The sequence below is a fragment of the Prionailurus bengalensis genome, chromosome D3 (assembly GCF_016509475.1).
Source record: "Prionailurus bengalensis isolate Pbe53 chromosome D3, Fcat_Pben_1.1_paternal_pri, whole genome shotgun sequence".
Taxonomy (NCBI): Eukaryota; Metazoa; Chordata; class Mammalia; order Carnivora; family Felidae; genus Prionailurus; species Prionailurus bengalensis.
The window spans coordinates 5,183,768-5,198,468 of NC_057356.1; the positions used below are offsets into that span (position 1 = coordinate 5,183,768).

A 14,701-nucleotide genomic window follows, 5' to 3' on the forward strand; every position below is an offset into this window, starting at 1 on the left:
TGACAGCTCAGAGCCTGGAGCCCGCTTCTGAGTTTGTGTCTTCCTCTCTCTCTCTGCCCCTCCCCAACTCATGCCTTGTCTCTCTCTCTCTCTCTCTCTCTCTCTCAAAAATAAATAAACATTAAAAAAATTTTTTTAGTATATATATATCCCATACAGTGATTGGGATATATGTATACTTACAAAGTATTTGTTGTTTATCTGAAACTCAAATTTAACTGGGCATCCTATGTTTTATCTGGTGACCCTACCTACCTCCAACACGTTAAGATTATTTGATTTCTCAGACCGGGGAACAGAACCACAGAATCAGCCAACACAAAGTCAGGGAAATTCCACCAATGCTCAGTTAGGAGTGATGACATATATTTAGGAAGCCCGTACAACGAAATTACAATAAACGTTTATTGAGCCGCAATTTTCACAATATTTTCATTCTGTTCTGAAATCGGTCTACAAATATCTCTACAGAACACTAAAGCCAGTGATTTAATAAATAAGAGGAATGTATTTAGCATTTTGCAAATAAAAGAAGCCTTATACATTCAGGTCTCTATCCGACACTCACAGAATCAGTTTCCCAAGGCTTTAGGCAACGAAAATGTGCACACAGCACAGACACACACACACCAGCGTATTCAAATCCGATGGGTTTAGATTAAGCGTGAAATCAAATGCTGCGTAAAATCGATAACCAGATACACAAAGGATGAACTCAATCACGAACGCACTGTTTGATAATGGACACCGTTACCTCACTAGTATGATTTCCAGTTCAGAGGGAAATAAAGGGTTGCTTCGCTGGATTTTAAGTGACCACAAATCACCGTCACCATCACAAGAAATCAGTTGAATTGCACGGTACCCAGAGATTGAACACACATGCGACTGTTAAGCTGACACCACAATAAAACCTTGAAATCTGCGAAAAGACGTGGGGACATAGGGTCGATGACACCGTTAGCTGCCACAGGTTTCCCGTAAACGACGCAAGTGACCATCAGCTTTTTATGCCACCACAGGGGAAAAAACTGGTCCTGCTGTGTCTCGTGCAAAAAACTCAGGACGCTGAACAAAGCCTGCTTCTCCCAGAGACTGCAGATCATATCAACGGCTGTCCGTTACTAATTTTAAGGGTACTATGCTAGACCCCACAAAAAATAGATGATTCTATCGCTCACCACTCACAAGCGAGGGGCAAAAAGTCCAAGACTCAAAGGACCGTAAACAAAACTTTGCGGAATGGAGATCTATTATCATTACTATTTTGATTTGGGGACGAGGGGGTGACACCTCAGGGCCTTAGGAATTCCTGCTAACACAAGCCAGCTGGATGGCCGGAGCTGGCTTTTGGGTTCAGTCAGGCAATTCGAACCCCGTCAGGGAGAAGTTACCAGACGTCCTTCACCTAAAGCATCTTGGGGAGTACCAGGAAGCACAGAAACGAAACGGTTCAGAATTTCCGCTAACGACAAGGCGTATTAACCGTGTTTTGGATGCGTTGGCTTTGGCGTGTTTTTCCTAACCTCTCCGTGAGGCTGCTGAATTGGAGGCAGACCGGCAATCAAGGTGGTTTACACATTCCTCCCAAGCCAGCCCTCGCGGGCATCCAAAGTCACATCACAACCCTCCCGACCACTGCCCCCCAACCTGCACGTCCGCGCCTGGCACCGGTAAGGCGTGTTCAAACCCGTTGCTTCCTCCCACCGCGGTGACGGAGCCCAGACACACACCCAGTCCGCGTCCCGACCCCGTGTGAGGCTTCGCGAGGCCCTGCAAGGCATGCTGCGGCCAGGTGCTTTAGGGAACCGTGCCGAGAACCTTCTCTCAACGGGATTAGCCCCCGTGCTGTCACCCAGGTCACCTTCGTAAATGAAGACCCCGGCACAATTCACAAGAGCAGCTTTCAAGAAATTCCGTTGCTGCGTTTTGCCCCCAGAAGTGATGTGGGTTATCACGGAAACATGAGGCCAAACCACCCCCCACCCCACCCCCCACCCCCCCCCCCCCCCCGGAAGCCGGGGGATGCTGATCTTGACCGGTACGGGGAATGCCTTTGTGGAGGGCTGACGTACCACGGAAGCGTCTTTGCTAGCACGTCAGGGAACAGGTCCCTCTGAACACAGACTCCAGAAGATCCACTCAAGTGCAGCAATTGTGAGACGGCTGGTTCTTTTCCTTTTCTGTCCTTGGCGTTGGTTGTTACTGAGGCACTGGAAAATAAAAACTAGTCGAGTTTAAGATCTCTAGAAAACAGAGTCTTAATTCGAACCCACCCACGGTCGTTTCTGTCAGGGTTTTTTAGATCACGCTGAATATGAAGTGTCGCCCTAATAGGTCCTGCAACCCGGAAGACATTAAAAAAAGGTTTCTCTTCCAGGTATGAGATGTGGTACAAAAATACATTTTTTTTTTTCCCGTGTACAAAAGAGAGAAAAAAGAAAAGACACGGGGAGTAGTGGGAAAGGCCCAATACCCTAAGAAGCTTCCGTGGAGCGGAGAGAGAGAAAACAAAATCCCCAACTATTTGGGGTTAAGACGAGGCCCCAAAACAAAAGTCAAATGGATGCGTTAAAAAGCAGGCGTTGTTCAGACCGAACGTCCACGGTTTCTACCAGAATTCCAAAGAATGTTCTGCCCCGAAGTGATACTCCTTTGTAACTGTAGGTGCTTTCATTAAAAATAAAGCCATCTTTCATCGCAGTGCATGAAACCAAGGTTGGCCTCAGAGAGCCCAAGCCTTGGCTCATGGGGTGGAAACAGCGCATGTGACCAACAGCGATTTCTACCTGCTGCTTACGGCCTCCGCGCGCCAGCGCCCAGGTGCACGCGCCTCCCTTGGTTTACCGGAAGTGAAAACGGTTTTCCCGTTGACCCCAACACAGCACGGTGCCTTTCAGGGTTCGCGGGGGAAGGCGGCCGGGGGAACAGAGTGGATATTCCATCCAGACCGGTGACAGTTTAGGACTTACAAGCTGTGTGCAGAGAAACGTCCGTTCTGCCCTGGCCAACACGAGCAAAGCAATGTTTTGGGATCTCAACGCGCCCGATGCACGAGAGCCAAACGCACAAGAGGAAGGCAGGCCGGGATGGCCTCCCCGGGGCTATTTTTTATACCCCTTGTGCTAAAAGAGATCGGCCTCCAAGATTCTGACTGCAACGGCTTCGGGCTCCAAATGCCCCCGGAGAGAGGTTTGCCCCGGGCAGACCCCGGAAAACACGTCTGCGTTTCAGGCAGCGAACCGAATGCTGCAAAGGTTGGGTCCCGTTACGTGCACCTCACACAGAGAGGTTTCGTAAACATTCTCAGAAACATCCCCTCTGGTTTTCCGGATACTTGCATCCAGCAGTAAAACTTCACGGAAACCGCACAGGAGTTAGCAGACAGCTGAGTGTTTCTCCGGAACGATGCGTGGACCGTGGGGGGTCTTGGTTCTACCTGATCCAACTGGGGGGGGGGGGTCTCTGCAAATCTGCGTACAGAGGCTCTGGCGGGGGGCTGCCGGGGCACGTAGGTGGGCAGGGAAGGATTGTGGCGGCCAGAACTCCCTTTCCTTGTTCATGTGTGGCCTGATGCTTACCAACAGGCCTGGGGGAGGGGGGGGGGCCTACACTGGGCCGTGTGCATCGAGCCCTGATCCAGCCTCGCAAGGTGCCCCTGTCGAGGACCCCCATCGCTGTCTGCCCGGTATGTCCCTCTCTGCCCCTAGGCGCCGCCGAAAATGAGGGTACCACAGACTTCACACGGAAAGCACATAACACGTGTGTCGTAAAAATTTCAGGAAAAAGAATTCGGATCTTCTCCAAGGCGTGTTTATTGCTGCTTACTGCTCCTGAGAATGCCTTATAAGCAGCAAGAGACTTGAAAATGTTATTAGCTGCTAGAGTTTGTTTTAATTCCGAGGTCCTGAGTCAACCCACCCTACAGTGACACAAACAAAAACCCTTGAGAGCGTACCTTTTCTCTACAGGTCTAGCTGGCGAATGGTGATACCGGGGCATCAGACAGACTCCGGACAGGGGGAGTTTTGGCACTCACCCAGGTAGCTCTCGGCATTGAACTCCAAAGACATCTCTTTGCTTGGCCCTTGGATCTTCCCTTACAAAACGCGGAGGTTAAAAACATCAAAGTTCAGAAAGGGAAGACAAAAACAGAAACAAACGATCTCCGGTTTTCTATGAATAACGATCTCTTTCTCCATTTAGAAATATAATTGACGGGGGCCTGGCTGGGGTCACGAGGACCCAGAAGATGTTTAGTTTCGTCCTGGACCCCAACCACCCACATCCAGAAACAACGACATCCATCAGCTAAGTCACCGTCAACCAAAAATGACATAAAACGAAGCTCACGGTTTTGGAACATGAGAAGAACGCACACAGACCTCACCCACCCATCCCTATGCCGTGACAACAAACAGTGGCGCTGGAACTCTTCGTCTAAAATGTCCGATTAGCATATTCTCCCCCTCAGTGTAAAGTTTTATTAAACTTGACTCGATCTGCCTTTATTAAAAAACCTTACAAAAGATGTATTTAAGTGCTTGAAAAAATTAACTTTATGCACTATGCACAGATAAACTCTTACCATACAGCTAATATGGTTATATCCTTTGTTTTAAAAAATATTTCTCCCCCCCACTAACGACCCTTCGCGGGTAGTTCCGCGTAAACGATCCTGTCATTCCTCTGGGAACGTGTCCTAGGGGTTGACACGTGGCCGGAAATACCCTCGCGAAGCGCCCCGGTTCCCGCGCGGGAATGTTTATTAGGACTGTTTGGGCTTTGCTGTTCTTTTTTTCCTTCTTCTTTTTTGCTTTCTGAGGCAGGGCGCTGGCACGGGGGGACCCGGCCGGCTGGCTGATTGTCACTTGCCGTTGGTGCGGTCGAGACTCTCCAGCACTTTGTTGAGGCGGATGTTGAGCAGTCGGACCTGGTTCTCCAGGTGCTCCAGCTTCTCCTCCACGCTGGGGCCACTGGGGCTGCTTCGCCAGTAGAAGCCCATGGGCCCGGTCATGAAGTAGATGGCCACCACGAAGCACAGGGGCAGGACTGCGCTCTCCGGCTCCCCCTCGTGCTTGTGCAGGACGTAGACGCAGGACATGGAAAACAGGATGACCCGGGCGATCCAGAAGAAGCGGCCGAACACCACGTGCAGGAGGCTGAAGGTGAAGCCCAGCGTCAGAGACAGGAACCAGTAGGCCAGGAGGACGACGCCCACCAGCAAGAGGGCGCGGGCCGGGCTGCTGGCCACCGAGGCCGGGCTGAAATACTGGGACAGGTTCGACACTGCGGAACAGAAAAGAGGGACAGTGGCGGGTCAGCACGAGCCGGGGCTTCTCTGCAAGTGGGGGGCGGGGGTGCGCTGGGTCTCCGCCCTACGCACGTCCAGTCCGCGGCCTGTTTATCCTTCACACGAAGCCCTGGGGGAAGGCAGGGCACCCTCCGAGGCCACCTGCTGCATCCTGAGTTGAAAACGCCTTTCATGGCAGGGCAGAGCTTACAAGCCCGTCCTCTATCTCCTTCCTTCCTGTCTCCCATGGTAGCAAACGCCCAGGTGTAGGCTGGGTGTGTGGCTGCCTAGGAGGAAGGCGTTTCCAGCCTCCCTTGAAGCTCCGAGACTAAGCTCTGGTCAAGGAGATATTTTGTGGTGGCTTTGCGGGGTCTTTCCCAAAAGTAGCAGGAATGTGCCCTTTCTCTCTTCTTCTGCCTGCTGCGATGGAGATGCGATGGCGGGAGTGGGAGCAGCTATTTTGGGCCATGAGGTAAGGGAAGGCACCTAAGCCATAAGACAGACGGTGCCTCGGTCCTGAGGGCCTCGTGCAGCAAAGCCACCTCCCTGCCTAATCACCTACCTGTGAACACTGACACGGCTTTATTGAGATATAACTGACAAAAAGCACTGTATAAGTTCAAGAGCATGACTCATTAGATTGTGAAATTATTAGCACAATAAATTTAATGAACATCCATCACCTCATATGGATACAAAAAAAAAAAAGAGAAAAAAAATGCTTTTTTTCTTGTCCTGAGAACTCTTAGGATCTACTCTTCTCTTAATAACTTTCATATATACCATAGAGCAGAGTTAACTGCAGTCTTCACTTTCTAAATTACACCCCCGGTGCTTACTTATCTTATAACTAGAAATTTGTACCTTGACCCTCTTATTCCAATTCCCGCACCCACTATCACCCACCTGTGACTACAAATCTGATCTCTTTTTCCATGAGTTGTTGTCGTTGCTGGTTTTTTTTTTTAAGTTTATTTTTATTTTTGACAGAGAGAGACAGGCAGAGCATGAGTGGGGGAGGGGCAGGGGGAGAGGGAGACCCAGAATCCGAAGCAGGCTCCGGGCTCCGAGCTGTCAGCACAGAGCCCGACGCGGGGCTCGAACTCATGGACCGCAAGATCGTGACCTGAGCCGAAGTCGGACGCTCAACTGACTGAGCCACCCAGGCGCCCCTGCTGGTTTTTTTTTTTTTTAAGATTCTTCATATAAGTGAGATTATCAGGTATTTGTCTTTCTCTGACTTGTTTCACGTGCCATAACGCCCTCGAGGTCCAACCAAGTTGTCACAAATGGCAGGCAGGATTTCCTTCTCTTTTATGGCCGAATAACATTCCACGGTGTGTGTGTGTGTGTGTGTGACTTCTTCACTGCCTCAATTTACAATCCCACCACCAGTGCACAAGGAAGGGTTCCTTTCGGTCCGCATCCTTGCCAGCATTTGTAAACTCTTGTCTTTTTGATAATGGTCATTCCAGCACGTGCGAGATAATGTGTGGTTTCGATTGGCATTGTCCTGATGAGTGATGTTGAACACCTTTTTATGTAACTGTTGGCTATCTGTTCTTTTGGGTTTTTAAAAAATGTTTACTTATTTATTTTGAGAGAGCATGCACACGAGTTGGGGGGGGGGCAGAAAGAGGAGAGAGAGAGGATCCCAAGCAGCCTCCACTCTGTCAGCACACGGCCCGACACGGAGCTCGGTCCCAACAACCGTGAGATCATAACCTGAGCCGAAATCGAGAGTCGGATGCTTCACTGACTGAGCCACCCAGGCACCCCATTAACTGTTGGCCATTTGGATATCTCCTTTGGAAAAACGTCTAATGGGTCCTCTGCTTATATTTTAATCACACTGTGGGTTTCTCGCTATTGAGTTGTAGGAGCTCTTTATAGATTTTGGTTATTAACCCCCTAATAGATACGTGGTGTACAAATAGTTTTTCCCATTCCATAGGTACTTTCTTTTTTTAAAAAAAATTTTAAAAATGTTTTTATTTATTTTCGAGACAGAAAGAGACAGAGTACAAGCGGGGGTGGGGGGGCGCAGAGAGAGAGGGAGACACAGAATCCGAAGCGGGCTCCAGGCTCCGAGGTGTCAGCACAGAGCCTGACGCGGGGCTCGACCTCACAAGCCGCGAGATCATGACCTGAGCCGAAGTCGGACGCTCAACCAACTGAGCCCCCCAGGTGCCCTGGTACTTTTCATTTTGTGATGGTTTCTTCTGTGCAGAAGTTTCTTGGTTTGAGTAGTACTCCTTGTTTATTTTTGCTTTTGGTGTCAAATCCAGAAAATCATTGCCAAGACCGATGCCAAAGAGCTTTATGGAGTTTTATGGTTTCTGGCCTTACATTTATTTAAAAAAAATTTTTTTTTTCAACATTTATTTATTTTTGGGACAGAGAGAGACAGAGCATGAACGCGGGAGGGGCAGAGAGAGAGGGAGACACAGAATCGGAAACAGGCTCCCGGCTCCAAGCCATCAGCCCAGAGCCCGACGCGGGGCTCGAACTCCCGGACCGCGAGATCGTGACCTGGCTGAAGTCGGACGCTTAACCGACTGCACCACCCAGGCACCCCGGCCTTACATTTAATAAGTCTTTCATACATTTTGAGTTAATTTTTGTGAGTGGTGTAAGGTAGGGGCCTCGTTTCATTCTTTTACGTGGGGATGTCCAATTTTCCCGGCACCATCTACTAAGGTGACCGTCTTTTCTCCATTGAGTGTTCTTGGCTCCCTTGTCAAATTTCAGTTGACCACGTATCCCTGGGGCTTATTTCTGGGCTCTCAGTTCTCTTCCATTGGTCTGCGTGTCAGTTTTTACGCTGGCGCTATACTGTTGGGGTTACTGTTTTGGTTCCTGAGGCTTTTAATACAACTTGAAATCGCGAAGTGTGGTGTTCTTTGGCTATTCCTTTGGCTTCTGCAATTCCAGGTAAATTTTAGGATTTCTTTTCCCCACATCTGTAAAAAAAAAGCCATTGGAACCTTGACAGGGATTGCACTCAATCTGTAGATGGCTTTGGGTAAATGACAGACATTTTAACATTAATTCTTCCAATCCATGAACATGGGATAACTTTCCATTTATGCACGCTGTCTCCGATGCCTTTCGCCGATGTCTTACGACTTATCTTTCACCTCCTCGATTAAGGTTATTCCTAAGTATCTTATTGTTCTTGATGCTATTGTAAATGGCATCGTTTTCTTTCTTTTTCGGATACATTCATCGTTAGGGTACAACAACACTGCTGATTCTTGTATGTTAATGTTGCACCCTGCAACTTTACTGAATTCATTGATCAGACCTAACAGTGTTTTCGTGGAGTCTCTAGGACGTTCTATGGATAAATCATGCCACCTGCAAACAGATAATTTTACTTCTTCTTTTCCAATTCTGATGGCTCTCGTGTTTTAAGAATAAACATTCTTCTCAAAGTCACAACACTATGGGGCGCCTGGGTGGCTCAGTCAGTTAGGTGTCTGACTTCGGCTCAGGTCATGATCTTGCAGTTCATGAGTTCGAGCCCCGCGTCGGGCTCTGTGCTGACAGCTGACCGCTGGGAGCCTGGAGCCTGCTTCGGATTCTGTGTCTCCCTCTCCCTCTGCCCCTCCCCCACTCATACTCTGTCTCTCAAATGTTAAAAATTAAAAAAAAACAACAATGGGGCACCTCGGTGGCTCAGTTGGGCTCTGTGCTGACAGCTCAGAGCCTGGAGACTGCCTCCCGTTCTGTGTCTCCCTCTCTCTCTCTGCCCATCCCCTGCTCACGCTCTGTCTCTCTCTGTAATAAATAAATGCTAAAAAAAAAAAAAAAAAATTAAAACAACAACAACAAATTTCATTATGATTTTGTACTTAAATATACCTCATACCTCCAGGCTAATTTTTCTTAAACAAATTTTTTTTTATAAATTATTTTTAATGTTTATTTATTATTGAGAGACAGAGAGACACAGAGTGTGAGCAGGGGAGGGGCAGAGAGAGAGAGGGAGACACAGAATCTGAAGCAGGCTCCAGGCTCTGAGCTGTCAGCAGAGCCCGACGTGGGGCTCGAACTCACAAACTGCGAGATCATGACCTGAGCCGAAGTCAGTCGCCTGACCAACTGAACCACCCAGGTGCCCCAAACATTTTCTTTTTTTAAATAGTCTTAATTTTTCAGAGGGGTTTTGGGTTCATGGAAAAATTAAGCAAAAGATATAAATTGACTAATTAATTTATTTTTATTTATTTTTTTTATTTTAGAGAGAGAGAGCATTGTGTGCAGGTGGAGGGGGAGGGGCAGAGACAGAGAGAGAGGGAGAATCTTAGGCAAGCTCCATACTCAGCATGGGGTCTGACTTAGGGCTTGATCCCAGACCCTGGGATCATGATCTGAGTCAAATTCAAGAGTTGTACCCTTAACCAACTGAGCCACCCAGGCGCCCCAATATAAATTAATTTTTAAACATTGTTATTATTAACTCGTTTAGAAATAGCAATGAACCCAGGGAAGTGGGTGGGGGATGGGCTAAATGGGTGATCGGTACTAAGGAGGGTACTTGGTTTTTGTTTTTAATTTTTTTTAATGTTTATTTATTTTTGACAGAGAGAGAGAGAGAGAGAGAGAGAGAGAGCGAGCATGAGTGGGGGAGGGGCAGAGAGAGAGGAGACACAGAATCCGAAGCAGCTCCAGGCTCCGAGCCATCAGCCCAGAGCCCGACGCGGGGCTTGAACTCACAGACCACGAGATCATGACCTGAGCCGAAGTCGGTGGCTCAACCGAGTGAGCCACCCAGGCGTCCCAGGAGGGTACTTGTTATAATGAGCACTGGGTATTACACGTGATGAATCACTAAATTCTACTGCTGAAACCAGTATTACAGACTATATGTTAACTAACTAGAATTTAAATAAAAATTTGGAAAAAAAAAAAAAAACAACGGACCCATTACAGGCTAACACAAACAATATATTTTTCGAGAAGAATAACTGATCTCCAAAACAGAACCAAAAAATCCTGATGATGGAAACAGTGAGATGTTTTGCATTTTTACAACTCTTGTGTTTTTGGTTTTTTTTTTGTTTTTTTTTTTTTAATATCTGGGCTGTTAGGAGAGAGCTTGATCCTCAGATCTGGTTTTGAATTCACAGAAACAGAATGTCAGCCACAAAAGTGGGGCACGGACAGATTTTAAACATTTCTCGGGGCGCCTGGCTGGCTCAGTCCATAGAGTATGCAACTGTTGATCTTGGGGCTGTGAGTTTGAGCCCTGTGTTGGGTGTAGAGATTACTTAATAATAAAATCTTTGTTTTATTTTATTTTTAAAGTTCATTTATTTATTTTGAGAGAGACAGCGAGCACAGGTCGGGGACGGTCAGAGAGGAGAGACAGAATCCCAAGCCGACGTCACACCATCAGCACAGAGCCGAACGCGGGGCTTGAACTCACGAACAGTGAGATCATGACCTGAGCCAAAGTCAGACGCTTAACTGACTGAGCCACCCAGGCACACTTAGAATACCTACTTTAAATAAATAAATGAATGAATAACAAAACAAACAAATATTTCTAGTAGCCACATTAAAAAGGGCAAAAAAGAAATAGGCAAAATTAACATTAAGATATTTAGCCCAACAGGGGCGCCTGGGTGGCTCAGTTGGTTAAGTGTCTGACTCTTGATTTCCACTCAGGTCACGATCTCACAGTTGGTGACTTTGAGCCCCGGCATGGGGCTTTCTGCTGCCAGCGAGGAGCCTGCTTGGGATTCTGTCTCTCCTCTCTCTCTGCCCCTCCCCCACTTACATGCACACTTGGTGTGACCTCTCTCTCTCTCTCTCTCTCAAAATAAATGAATAAACTTAAAAAAAAAAAGATATTTAGCCCAACATATGCAACATTATTATCAACGTGGAATTGATACATCGAAGGATCCCTTGAATGCCTGGCCTCACACAGGTTGCTGGAGAAGGGGGGGACCTCACGGTTCCCCTGAGGGGCCTCAGGAACCCCCTCCAGGGTTCCTCAGAGCATACTTTGAGAACCACCGGACTAGCCTATGTATATCTGAAGCTACATACCACGTGTTATTATCAGGGTAACAAGGGGCTAAGTTAGGTGACCAGCGAGGACAAGGACCCTCGGTGGGGGTAGATCTAGGACTAGGGCAGAGAATGTTGACACAGGCACGGCCTCGCTGAAACCCGCGCTGCAATCCAGCGAGGGGGGTAAGAAGCAGTGTGCCTCGCCGGAGGCCCTAAAAATCACACCTAGAACATGAGCAACTCATCACTCCTGCCTGAACCCGCTTCCCGGAGCTGCCACAACAAAGCAGCACAGGCCGAGCAGCTTAGGCGACGGGAACGTACGTATTCGCACACAGTCTGAGGTCAAGGCGTCAGCAGGGTGGCGCCTTCTGAGGCCGCCGGGGGGCGGCCGTCCCAGGCCTCTCCCCAGCCTCTGGGGGGTGTGGGCGATCCGTGGTCTTCTTGACTCGTGGGAGCATCCCCCCGACTCCGAGACCTTCGTCTTCAGGTGGCCTTCTCCCCGCGGCCGCTGGGCCCAAGCTCCCCGCGAGGTCACCGGTCCTACCGGATTAGGGGTCCACCCCGATTCAGAGCCAGGGGAAAGCCGGCTGCGTGTGCAGCCGGACACAGACGGCCCTCGGCGTGGGGAATCGAGCCTGGGTGGGTCCCACAGGGGCCTGACGAATGACTTTTCGGAGCGGATCCCCTCCGTAAGCCGTGAAGGGGTCACACGGTATTTACCGCGGGCCCACGCGCTGCTCTGATGGCTCCGCACAAATTGTCATCTGGTCCTCACGACGTGCTGATGATACGTAGCGTTTTCCACACGGGGGCGGGGGGGGGGGCGCTCAGGCACACAGCGTGACTTGCCCCGGGTCCCACAGCGAGGACAGGGCGGAGCTGGGATCTCGAGGCAGGGAGTCTGGTTTTCGGACTGCGCTACCCTGATGTGCCTCATGAGCGTGCGTGTGTCAGAAGCGGCTCCCAAGGCTTCAGACAGAGTAAACAGCCTGATGAAGGGACGAGGCTTTAAGTGCATCCTTCCAACTCCTTCCCGGAAGAGTGACTTGAGCCACCGGGTCTAGAGCAGGCTAACGCCACGGTGTCCGTTATGGGAGCCATCGGCCACGTGTGGCCACTGAGCGCTTGAAACATGGCACGTCTGAACTGGGATGTGCTGTGTCAAATACGGGCTGGATCACGAAGGCCTCACCCCCCCCCCAAAATGTAAAGACGCCTCATTCATAATTCCACACGCTTACCACAAGTTGAGATGACAGGAGTTTGAAGCTCTTGGGTTAACCGAAATACCTTATTAAGTTAGTGTCGCCGGTTTCTTTTCACTTTTTTTAACGTGGCAACTGGAGCATGTGGCATCATCGGGCGCTCTCTTTCTACTGGACGGCTCTGGCTAAGGAGGCTCCACTTTAACCGGTACCCCGAGAGATTCTGGAGACAGGAATTAGAGGATCGCGCTCATGGAGACCTTGTACACCAGAACATCCAACTTCGGAACGCTATTTCCCGTGAAGCCTCCGGCGTGCTCAGACTTCTAAGCAGAAGCTGAAAATCCCAAAGGCCTCTGGATGCTTTGAAGTTTATGCGCCAAATACAAGGGGAGAACATGACGTGGGAGGGGTTCTTTCACCTCCGGAACGTGCCGGCTGCCCTCCCCACGAACGCAAGCATGTGGGGCCTCTGCGGAATGACTCTGTTCTGGTCCCCTCCCAGGTAATCAGGAGGCTGTCTCCACCGCAGCTTTCCGCTCCAAGCTGCCTGCAACTTTTTGCAATCAGGTTTGCTCCTCCAGGGCTCCTTGTTGGCCAGGGATGGAAATACCGAGAGTTTAACAATCTGGGCGGGTGGCGAATACGGACTCCGAGCGGGATTGCACACAGTTGCCGTATCTGGGTTGTGTGTTGGCTCAGCCCGACTCCCAGGAGGCTGCGAGTGGCATTGCTAGAGCATTGGGACTGTGTCGTCTTGCCCGCTGGGGGCCGGAATTCTGAAATCAAGGTGCGGGCAGGGCCGTGCTCCCTGAGCGCTCAGAGGGAGTCCCTCCTGCCTCTTGCAGCCCCCCGGGGGCTCCAGGCACCCTTGGCTTGTGGCCACGTCCCTCCAGTCTCTGCCTCCGTGTCCATAGGGCCATCTCCTCTCTGTGTGTTTGTCTCTGTGTCCAAATTTCCCTCTTTTACAAGGACACCAGACACTGTCTGGTGGGATTTAGGAGCCACTCTAATCCAGGACAGACCCCATCTTAACTTGATCACAGCTGCAAAGACTCCATTCCCAAATAAGGTCACATTCATAGACACTGGAGCTTTTGGGGTACCTTTGGGGGGACGCAAGTGAACTCCCACCAGCAGCGAAGCAGAGGGGCCAAGAGTCCCCCAACTTTTATTAATGACGGGACCCTGTCCACCAGAGGCAGAGTGAGGTGGAGGGTGCAGCCTGGGGGAGATGGGCAAAACCCTGCTCACAGGAGCTGATTCCGGAAGAAATATGGGCAATAAACATATACACACACGTGTGCACGCTGCGGAACATTACAGCTGACAAGGGATTGTAGGCGTGAGAACAGGGTCCCTGTACATGGGGTAGTCAGGATGGGCCCCCTGGAGGAGGTGTCATGTACCAGAGACCCAAGGATGGGAAAGACCTGAGCAGGCAAAGGGCTGAGGGCCTGCTCCCAGCGGGGAACACCTAAAGGAAACAAACATGTGTCCGAGGACAGGACGGAGGCCGGGGCTGGGTGGGGAGGCTGGGCAGATCCTTGGAGCCGACGGTCCCCGTGGGATCCCTGTGTCAATTCCAAGAGCAACAGAAGTCACTGGGCAGTTTTAAGGTGAACGACTTAACCTGATTGATCCTTTTTTTTTTTTTAATCACTCTGTGCAACAAAAGAACTAATAAAAACTAAAATCACCCTGGCTGGTTTGTTGAGAAGGAACCACAAGGGGCCAAGAGAGGACACGGAATTAGGAAGTGTGCAGGAACGGGTTAACACAGCAGGCCTGAGTCCGCTCTCTAGAAAGAGGTGCCGGAAAGGATTAATATGGCCCTTGGCTGACATCTGGGAACTTGGGTTTCTGGAGTGTGATATGGTGATTTATAAGAAGAAGTATATGTATGTGTAAATATATATATATATTTGGTCTTTGTCCCCATTCCTGGCACAGAGCTCCTCCTAGAACCTTTGGATTAATTCTTAACAGGGTCCTTTCGGCCACACCTGAGTATGTGCTGACACAGTGACCTCTGGACAGGCCCTGAGGATGGGGGACCAGGAGAACCCATCGTGAGGAGAAGGTTGGAATTTCAGACCCATCCCCTGACCTCCAGGGAGGGGAGAGCGGCTGGAGGCTGAGTCAGTCACCGACGGCCAATGGCTTCATCAAT

The 14,701-nt window shown here is 49.8% G+C and overlaps 1 protein-coding gene across 1 annotated transcript in view; it reads right to left on the reverse strand.

Annotated features, from left to right (window-relative positions):
* Positions 1 to 391: 391 nt before the first annotated feature.
* Positions 392 to 14,701, reverse strand: part of LOC122470128 (BRI3 binding protein) — a 28,933-nt gene continuing 14,623 nt past the window's right edge. Inside the window, exon 3 of the mRNA XM_043557313.1 lies at positions 392 to 5,289. Coding sequence (XP_043413248.1) covers positions 4,868 to 5,289 — 422 coding nt within the window. The 3' untranslated portion in view covers positions 392 to 4,867. The remainder of the gene's footprint in view (positions 5,290 to 14,701) is intronic.